Below are 11,291 nucleotides of genomic sequence, written 5' to 3' on the forward strand. Positions count from 1 at the left end.
ATTTTATTAATAATTATACAAACCCCCTTAAAAATATTGTTTTTATATCTAAAAATAAATACGTTTTATTATAAAATATACAATACATAATATATGTTTAGGTTATAAGTATAGATGTGTGCTTAAAATGATAACCTGTGTTATATTGGTTCTCAGATTAATTCATTATTCTAACCAAAGTATGAATAAAATTTTAAAATTAAAGTTAACATATTTATATGATTTAATGGTTAAAATATATCATTTAATCATTTATATACTAAATAATAAGAATGAAAAGAAATACACTAGCTACTACCCCAAAACTAATTTATGCTCATGAGCTATTTTAACTGTAATAGATCAATTAACCTAATTTGCACATTATGTTTTTTAATTTTAAAAATAAAATGAGATATTCACTCAAAACTATTCATTAATTTCATTTATATATAAAGAAGTATTAATATATAAACAAAGTTATTACACATTTTAAAATGGATCATTAATTTGTATATTGATTAAATGTAAATGCACACAATATATAACTTAATTCGAAAAAATAATATTAATTCATTTATTAAATGTTATAATTTAAACAATTTTTCTTTCATTTATTGGAAATAATATAAAAAGGTGTAATATTCCTTATTGAATAATAGCGTATATCAATATATGACATTCAAATAATGACATTCAAATTCATTTTTAACAACCATAGTAATAACACATTTCTTATTCTTTATGTATTTATAGTAACATAAGTTTTGGAACTCATTTATTAAAAAAGTAGTGAATATAATTTTATTTTCATGTGTAAACCTATAATATAAATGCATTATTATATAAAACAAATTTCATCTATTTTTGTTATGGCATTCCATGAATTTGTGTAATCGGGTTATTTAAAATATTATTTTAAAAAATTGTATTATGCATAAAATATATTATATATAGATATGATAAAAATGTTAAACAAATAGCCACTTAAGACAATTAGCAATTGTTATAAACAAAAATCGAATACCTGTTTAATACTATTATTATTCCATGCTAATTCAAGCATTCAAACTAATAATAATGTCTTTAACTACATATATTAATTATATAGAAATCTCAATTAATTAATAACCTACTTTGTTTCAATACATATATTACATAAAAATAATATTATGACAAATTGTTTACCGATTGAAAATCAAATTCAGCATAATGACTTCAATGTGGTATACACATTTTTTAATAAAATGAATTTTATTTTATTGTTTTGCATTGTTTATAAATTAACTTAAATTTCATAATATTTCATTAATATATTTTTTATTAATTTTTATAATATTTTCGTAGTGTAGCATAATTAAAAGGATTGATGATAGTTTATCCAGAGACAAATTACCTACAGAAAATGAATGTTTGAATGATGTATTATACACTGCTTATTGTCCTACCAAGAAAGATGGTCAAAAGGGACAATGTGTGACAAATGGTGATAAAATTAGTGCTGGGTTTATATGGTTGTTAACGATGCTCGAGGCTCTTAATGAGGAGTGTTCTGAAAATGAAAAAGACCATTATTTTGAATATGCTATTTTATGGTTAAGTTCTAAAAGTAATATAATTAAGCCTGGTTCGTATGTTAGTATAGATGGTATTTATAATATTCTTGAAATAAATAATTCCTTTTGGTATAATCAATTTCGTGATAAAGTAAATAAAAAAAAAAAATCTATGAATTTTGGTGATTACCATATGTGTAATCTATATAAATTACTTAATGAATTATGTACTCTAATTACTAAATATAACCAAGATAGATCAAACCCAGAAGCATATTTAGAATATGCTAATAAATGTGCTGAAACATATAAAAATCTTGTTACGAAAGCCTCTGCGGTTAAAAATTGCGATTCATATTGTGATGTGCTGTCTACTTTAAAAAGTGAATATGATAAATTTAAAGAAGAAAATAAAGATCCAGAATGTCAACTTCCTGAATTTAATGGAATAGAAAGTTGTAAGGATTTATGTAAACAAAAAAAACAAAAAGCAGAGAATGATAAGGGTTTAGGAGATGGACTGGTTGATGGGAAAGTAGAAATAGATGTCGTACCAGATGATAATCAAAGAAATCAAGAAGAATCAAGAAGTGGACAAGGTGCTACAAATAGTGTTCCAGGAGAAAATGGCGCTCAAAACACACCAGGAATAACTTTTGATATTGGTCGGTCCGTTTTTACGAGCGTATTAAATAGCACTTTCAATTTTGCTGAAACATATGAGGAGAAAATTATAAATATCTCTAATGAAATACCTGATGTATATAATAGAACTTTAGATAATATAAAAAATGGTTTCGGTGAATCTATTAATTTTTTTAATGAAATTATTGAGAATATAAATTCCGACTCTAAAAAGGTAGAAATACATGATGATTCAAGGTATAAAAGACATGAACCACACGGCACAGGGGATAAATCACCCACATCTAATGACTCACCACCGCCCCAAGAAACTCCATCTGAAGCTTCATCGCCATCAAGTTCTACGGAACAAACTAAAACACCAGAATCGTCTCATGAATTATCTGAAAAAGAAAATTATGATAAAACGGATCAAAAAGGTTCTATAAAAACAGTGCCAAAATCAGTGATTAAACTAAAAAATCCAGTAACCGAAGTAACAGGAAATGGAACAACAGGAATAGATGTTAATATACTCAAAAAATACAAACCAATTGGAATTTCAATTATAATGCTTTTAATACCCATTGCTTTAGCTATTATGTTCAAGGTAAATAAAAAGAAAACTGTGAAGTATACAATTTTTAAAATATTTTTTCACTATAAAATATTATATATTTTTCATAATTTTATGTTAGTATTTTTCATTTGGATGGAGAAAGGAATTGAAGAAAAAAAAAAACATGAAAAAGGTTATAAATATGTTTGGTGGAAATGAAAAGACAAAAAGAGTTATAAACCCAACTGATCGAAAAAAACAAGTACAAATAATTATAAATTTATCTAAAAAAAAACAGGATAAAAAGCTTACAAATCCATCTACTCAAAAAAAGCAGGATGAAAAGGTTACAAGTTCATCTACTCAAAAAAAACAAACTAAACAGTTTATAAATTCCATTTACTGGGGAAAATATCCATTATTAAATATGTATAAACTTATGGAGACCGATCCTGTACCATTTATTATTTTGTATTTGGTGTTTATTTTTTATGTTTATAGAAGAAAATGCGATTCTTTAGAATAATAAATATAATTAATAGTTTTTGTTTTGTGTTCATATTCTTTGGATCTGACTTAAAAATTCAATATAAGTAATTTGGCTTATATAAACAATTAAAAAGTGTATTTTGTGTAATATATAATATGTGTATTTTATTAATTTATATAAAACAATGACGTATGATCGATTCATGTGATTTCAATTATAACTTACTTTTCTATAACTCTAAAAATATATTAGTTTATAAATTATTTAGTAACGAAAAAAAATAAATAAGAGGAAATAAATCATTAATAGATTATTCAGATGACATGAATTGATATAATTAAGATATGTCCTATTTGGAGATAATTAATTTTTAATGAAAATTATTTGGTTTATAAGAAAAATGAAAACAATAAATAAATTCCATTCATGAAAATAAATTTTCTAATATTACGGTCTGAAAAATATATATAAAATATATGTTTATATATAAATATTTTACAATAATGCATTTTGATTAAAAGGAAGCATGTACATCAATCTAAGAAAAAAACATAAATGGATGAATATATAACATGTTCAGGTTTTTTGGAAATTATAAATATGTACACTTATTTAAAATAATATTTGTTTTAACAATTGTTGAAATAAATTGTTATGTTATTAAAATTTGTATATCGCTTACAGAGTCGACATAGGTGATATTAACATATCTGTCTTTTTTTTCAATGGAGTATGCAATTAAGTTAAAAAACGTTTTTTTAATTTTCCTTTTCTAATATGTCTTCAGAATCAATGTAAGTTATGAATAAATTTTCGTTTTTTACGATTTAGTTTTTATATTTTTTATCGGAAGGGTTGTGATCATTTATATATGCTGAAGCCATGACTACTATAGTTTTGTTTTCTGATATCTATAAAATTAATAAAAATATATTGCATAAATTATTGTGAATAATATAAAAAATATGATTTATAACGAAATAGAAGAGGAAAATTTTCCTTACTTAAAATTTTGGAGCTTAAGCATAAAAATATTTATGACGAGATCACGGCCATTTTTTGCAATGGTGTTGTATCATTACTAAATTTGGATTGTACACACGGACAATTTTTCAAAAAAATAATAATTTCGCATAATGTAAATTAAAATATTATAAATTTGAAGACATGGGAAACAATAAATAGTATCATATAACAATGACAATACTAAATCATGAAATGTCGAATAAATAGTAACAATAATATAATGATTTGACTAATTATTTATGTTTTGTATACTTTTAACAGAGCCATTATTGAAAAGTTTTTTATAATTGGGACCCCATAACATGTTTATTATTTCATTATACTAATGGAAACAAAGAGAAATATATGTATATAAATTATAATAATTTTTTTATTTTAATTTGGTTTATAACTTTTAATGATGTTCATTAATTGATACCTCATTCTGATTAATAATTATATATTGAATTTTTTCAACATTTGTATGACCTCGATGTTTTTTTTTATAAAAATAGATATTGTAAGCATAATATCTATTACATAATTTATAACAATCTTTACTTGTAGCATAACGTTCTAAATATTTTAAAGCTTCATTAATAAATATGCACGCTTGTATAGTTTCTTTGGGATATTTACATAATAGGTGATTGTTTTTTTCATATATTTCTTCTGAATTATCATTGATGAAAATGAACATATTTATATATATATAAAAATAAAGGTATTGTATTTATATTATAAAATTTTTGCAAAGACATACATTTAATGTTTTCATAACGAAATATGTAATATATATATTGTTGTATTTTCTTACGTAAGATAACGTTTTCTTGATATGAATGTTACATATTTTATTGGACCAGGGTCAGTTGCAAGAGTTTTATTATTGACATGTAGGGAGATGGTTAAAAGAAATAAAACAATTTTAACATAAAATTTATTCATTTTTGAAGTTTACAAACAAAATATTAAAATATATATTAGTATTTTTTAAGTTAAAAATTAACAACTCGAAAAATAAGCACAAGTATAATTAAAATTGAAGCAAATAATTTTTTCCAATAAAGTATAAAAAACTATTATTTAAACGGTAAATTTATGCTTTTATCAGATTTATAAGTTTAATATATTTTATATTTAAATAATTCAACCAAAAGACAACGTCAAAAACAAAAGCTTTGATAAATAGTGAATATCTAATGTTATTATTCATAATTTCATTAATATTATAATATCTAAACATATATAACTTTAAATATATAAGCACCTTTTTTAATATATAGCATTATGAATGCACAAGTTTTATATTTTTATAATTAACTAAATTCAATTTAAAATTTATAAAACATCTCATTATCTATGAAATTATATATATATAATAGAAAAAACAATGTTGTTATTACCTAATAGAAGATCAATCATTTAAAATAAAAATATAAAAGTAAGAAAATAATAAAAAAATATGTTTTTCCACAAAATCGGTAAAATGGAGAAAATTATTAATATTTAAAATTGGAGAAATATTATAATAAAATATAATAAATTAGAAACGATTTAAATGTAAATATTAATGGTGATTTGTTAATGTTGTCATTATATGTTTGTATTTATTCATATAAAAAAAAGATATGTATCTAATATTTTATTATTTTAATTGATATTTATTAATTTGTTCGTATTAAACATTAATAGAAAAATATAAGTTTATAAAATATTAAAACCGTACCACTAAAAGCACCAACATATTATAAATTATATTAAAAACGGTGTATTTTTTAGATAAAAGTTAATATTGATTTGAAAAAAATATAGTATTTATATCCATAAACAATTTTAATGAATATAACGAAGTTTATTACAATGGTTAGATAAATTAGTTCTAAGAAAATAGAAAAAATTAATAAATGAAATAAATTCGTTTTTTTTATAGATATATTCATTTATTCATAAAATTTAGAACAAAAAACTAGTAAATATTACTATTTTGTGAATAAATATCAAGTTATCAACATTATCTCAAACTACATATATTAGTTCATTTATTTAATAAATAAAGGTAAAAATGAGAGTCAGTATTTTAAAATGCGTTCTTTTTTCAATTGTTATTTGTTCTTTTGAATATGCCCAAAATGTAAGTTACATATTATTTTATTATTAATAATATTTCATTATAGTTTTTGTATCTATTTGTTTCACATTATCCTTATATTATTGTTTCATGTATTGGTAAGGTATACTTAAGTTAAACCAACAATTAAAATTAATTACATATATGTTAATAAATATTTCATTTCTTTTCAGGAACTATACTTTGTAAACGATAGAGGGATATGGCTTGAAAGGAATGTAATAAACTTTAGAAATAATAGGATATTAGCATATGCAGATAACGAATTTGATTTAAATGGATTTTATCAATCAACTTTGAATCTTGCAAGTCAACTTGGTGATTGTGTTGAAGGTAACAAAGAAATAGCACACCTTCGAAATATTATAGATTCACATATAAAGAAGCATAAAGGAAGTAGCACATCACTTGATTTAAAAAATGTAGATAGTAAGACAAAAAAAATAATTAATGAGCTTCGAAAAGAATTAGAAGAAGTAAAAAAAGAGCTTGATAATAAAAGGAATGATGAATTAGCAATACAACCAATAGAGAATAAAAAAAATAATAAAAAAAGATGGAAATAGTTCTGTATCAGAACATGAAGACTTTAAACAATTGGAAAATAATAAAAATAATAAAATTGAATCAAGTAATTGTTATATGAAATCAAAATTGACTAAAAAAATTAAAAAAGAAGAAAACAAATTCATCCTGTCGTATTTGATATTTGTAGCAGTTGGTGTTTCGGCACCAATAACAGGGGTTTTTAGCTTATTTATACTACTCATACCGTCTGGATTTTCCATGTTTTTTTTCCTTTTTAGACTTATTAAATGTATCTTTAAATTAGAAAGCATATCAAAATAACCACTTTTTATTATTATGCTTTATTATACATGTTTAAATGACTAGAAATAATATACTTAATATTTTATGGCATAAAAGTTATATTTTTTACATTTTATATAATAATTAAATATAATTTAATTGCTTGTTATATTATTATATATATTTAAATTTGATATATAATCACGTCATATAATTAATTTGTCTTTGTTTAGTATTTATCAAAAACTCATTTATCCTTATTTCCATGCAATATATAGTATATTATGTATTAATGGGATTTCGAATTTACTCATTTTTAGCTAGTATTTGTAATTATTTTAAATAAACTAATTTAAGCACACTTATTAATAAAATTATAAGCTATATTAATGGTTCAGATTTAGGTTTAGAGTTGCGTTTTGGAGAACTCGTATTTTGGATCATGATCCTGCAGTGGTGGGTTATAGTTTTACTCTATGGAATCTATTCTTTGAGTTAGAGTTATATTTTTATTAATTTGTTTATAATTTGATCATATTTATTTGTCTATAAATGGTGATTAAATATATATATACTATACTCGTATGTTTAATTTCAAAATTAAGTCCAAATATGTACCACCCAAAGGAGCATATCCATTAATACGAAATGAGTTGCATAACATTTTTTCCATAAAGTGTAATATTGATTTAATATGATTAAAACAGGATATTGAATATATTAATATATATATATTGACTTATATATGAATTCATATTATCTGTATCATAATTATTTATTACATAAAACTTGTTAATACATAGTTATATTGAATTATGCATATCATAATATATGTCTTTATTTGATGAAACATTTTATTTAGTAAAACTTATTATTTGTATAATATTTGTTTAATTTAAATCGTATTTTTGATAACCCGAATAATTATAATATTATTATATATGAAGGTATAAATTATAATTATATTCATTTGGTACAATTGTCTATACTACAATATATATTCATATTAATATGTGTTTTTAAGATTAATTAATCATATTACCAATATATAATAGATATTCATAAAATATAGATTCATAAATATCGATCGATATCCGACAATACAACGTTATCTATAGAATGCATTTTATGCATCTAACATTTTTTTAAGTTTTAATTGTAGTTACTATTTTCTTTTTGTATTCCCTTTACATTTGTATTAAAATTAATTAGTAATAATAGAAGTTGCTTTATATGTTTTGATTTTATTTATCATAAGGTATAATAATAGATTAATCATTATTAATTTTTAAGTTTTATAGTTTTGTGGTATAAATAGATTATATTTTAAAATAGTTAAAAAATTAAAAATATAAGTATATTAATAAAATTTAATGTTATAGTTTTTTCTAATAATTATAAATAATATGATAAATATAATAGCGTTATCATTATATGCCTATACATATAAACTAATAAAATATTTCACTAATAACTAATATTGAAATATTGTTTTTTGTGAAAGCTTCATATAATTAAGTATTAATATTATCGGAAAGACACATAATAATACATTATAAAAGTATCAACGCTATATATTTTGTTAAAGATTCAATTTGAATTTGTAGTTTTATATTCTAAAAAATATGAATCAATGGTGAAAGGGTTTAAAGCCTCAATTCATGTTAAATGTCATTTTATTATTCCATATTAACGCGTATTATATTATCATTTTTTAATGAATCATCATTTTTATAATCACAAACAGGATTATTTCATATAGAATTAATATAATATAGAATTTTAAATAAATTATTTGAATGTATATACATTAATAACTATAATAATATAATATATAATATAAAAATGAGCAATGCAAAACAGTTAACGAAATATTTATATAAATTTATATATTAAAAGAGCAAATATATCTTATCTCTCTCCTCTTGGAGGGTAATATAACAACCTAATTAAACATAGTTTTCTATTATACTTTAAATTTGCATCAATAGTTATTTATGTGCTAATATTTACTATATATTATTTTAAAAGCAATTTACATTCAAAGGGTTATTTAAACTTATAAATAGCTTAATAAATGCCGGTTCAGTGCTAATTGTTGTTTTAAGGAATGGAAAATATATGCAAAATATATTATAAAATTAACCAATAAAGAATATTTTCTAAATTGGAATATGTAGGAATAAAAATAAAGTTATAGGACTCATTAAAATGGATTAATTAATTTATCTTTATTCATTAAAAACAATATAAATTTATATAATTTGCATAGAGATGTAACATAACTTAATTTGAAAATACTATAATTTAATAAAACATGGTATATAGTATTAGAAACAGATATATAAGTATTTAATATATTTTAAAAAATGACTATTTATATACATTTAAAAAAATATGCTAACAATAGATTTATTAATTTTTATATATTTACAGTCTCATGGGTATTAATCTATTTATTAAAACATGAGAAACAAATTTGTATTTTTCTATATTAAGACATAATATAAGGGAATGTGTTTTAAACTTATTACAAAAATCCTTAAAATTTTATAATAAAATTATAATGGATATTATTAATAATTATGAATTTATGCATAAATTATGTTATACATATGACCAAAATAAATATCTCCAACTTAAGGCAGTTTAGCTAATCTGTATAAATATATATAAACTTGCTATGGTGTTTCTATTTATTATTACTTTATATTTATTTTAAATGAATACTAAAAAAAATGAGTTTAACTACAGATAATTGTTATATATAGAATACAAGCTTGCATCCCCTATTTTGATGCAGTATATATGAAATTAATATGACATACTTAATTTATAGCTCAAAAATAAAATTTCAATATGACAATTGGTGATGTGGTACATACAATTTCTTGAATAAAAGTGTTTGTTATTACGCATTTTTTATATTGCATTATCTATAAATTAATAAATATGTTCATTTTAGTAGACATTTTTATTTTATTTTTTAAAACGGTTTCTTAGTGTGGAGAGTTTGAAACTATATGGAAGTTTTTTCCCGACGAATTAAATGAATCTGGAGAATATGATTTTCGAAATGAATTTTTTAACGAATACTGCCCTGATGAAAAACTGTAATAACGATATCGATAAGATTAATGCTGGATACTTATGGTTATTTAATAAATTTTATGGGGATAGTGATAAATTTTCGAATTCTGCAAATGACAATATTAATATTGTTGTATACTTTATGATGTGGTTAGGTTATAAGTTAAATCAAAAACCACAAAGCGGAATCAACAAGTTTAATGATTTTTATATAGTAATTATATGGAAAGTGTCAATGGAGTATAAACAGAATATAGCTGATGTTAAGGAATTATACAAGTTATATCATAGATCTTATAAATAAAAAAAAAGAATTGATGAATATTTCTAATGAAAATATGTCTAATCTTTATGATGCATTTAAAATGTTATGCAACATGATTAATAATGCTAAAAAAAATGATAATGGAAACACATGTTTAGAATATGCTAATTAAATTTGTTAATAAACATAATGAACTTAAGAATGATTCTAAATAATATTCAAGGGAATTCATATAATAAAATATTGTCTACATTATCAAATGATTATACTTCTTTTAAAAATACTTATTATGATTCTAATATAATAAGGTAAACTACCAAGTCTTATAATGGAAAAAAAAAACACAAATTTTCTTTAAGGCCTAATGGATCACAAGATATGTTCTCGAGTGAAACGCTACCATCAAGTACTGAAATTGAAGTATCAATTTCTGAAACTGATGTATCAGATTCTGAAAAAACACTATCGAGTTCATTGAAAATAAGCAAACTAATTCCAATTCCATTTATATTGGTTGCAACAATAATTTTATTAGGAATTTCATATAAGGTAAATAATAAGTCAAATAAAAAATATATTCAACACTGACTAATTTGTGAATATAAATAAATTATACAATTTAAAAAATTTTTATATTAGTATTCGTTATTTGGATTTTGGAAACGACTTCAAAGACAATATTTAAGAGAAAAACTAAAAAAAAGAAGAAAATGAATCATTAATATATGATTCGAAGATTAATGAAGATTTCAGGAATAGTAATAATGATTTATATATTTTAA

At 21.3% G+C, this 11,291-nt stretch overlaps 1 protein-coding gene and 3 pseudogenes across 1 annotated transcript, besides 3 other annotated features; 3 read left to right on the top strand and 1 right to left on the bottom strand.

Annotated features, from left to right (window-relative positions):
* Positions 1-1,151: 1,151 nt before the first annotated feature.
* On the top strand, positions 1,152-3,244 carry PBANKA_1246921 (BIR protein; the record flags this gene model as incomplete). Its single annotated transcript, XM_034566564.1, has 3 exons — positions 1,152-1,205; positions 1,327-2,769; positions 2,858-3,244. The coding sequence occupies 3 exons, from the start codon at positions 1,152-1,154 to the stop codon at positions 3,242-3,244; spliced, it is 1,884 nt and encodes a 627-aa protein (XP_034423148.1).
* A 478-nt stretch (positions 3,245-3,722) lies between these two features.
* PBANKA_1246941 lies at positions 3,723-5,161 on the bottom strand (annotated as a pseudogene).
* Positions 3,723-5,161: a sequence feature (fam-a protein, pseudogene).
* A 1,117-nt stretch (positions 5,162-6,278) lies between these two features.
* On the top strand, positions 6,279-7,193 carry PBANKA_1246961 (annotated as a pseudogene).
* Positions 6,279-7,193: a sequence feature (fam-b protein, pseudogene).
* A 2,820-nt stretch (positions 7,194-10,013) lies between these two features.
* On the top strand, positions 10,014-11,223 carry PBANKA_1246981 (annotated as a pseudogene).
* Positions 10,014-11,223: a sequence feature (PIR protein, pseudogene;~BIR protein, pseudogene).
* Positions 11,224-11,291: the final 68 nt, after the last annotated feature.

Source organism: Plasmodium berghei, assembly GCF_900002375.2.
Source record: "Plasmodium berghei ANKA genome assembly, chromosome: 12".
Taxonomy (NCBI): Eukaryota; Apicomplexa; class Aconoidasida; order Haemosporida; family Plasmodiidae; genus Plasmodium; species Plasmodium berghei.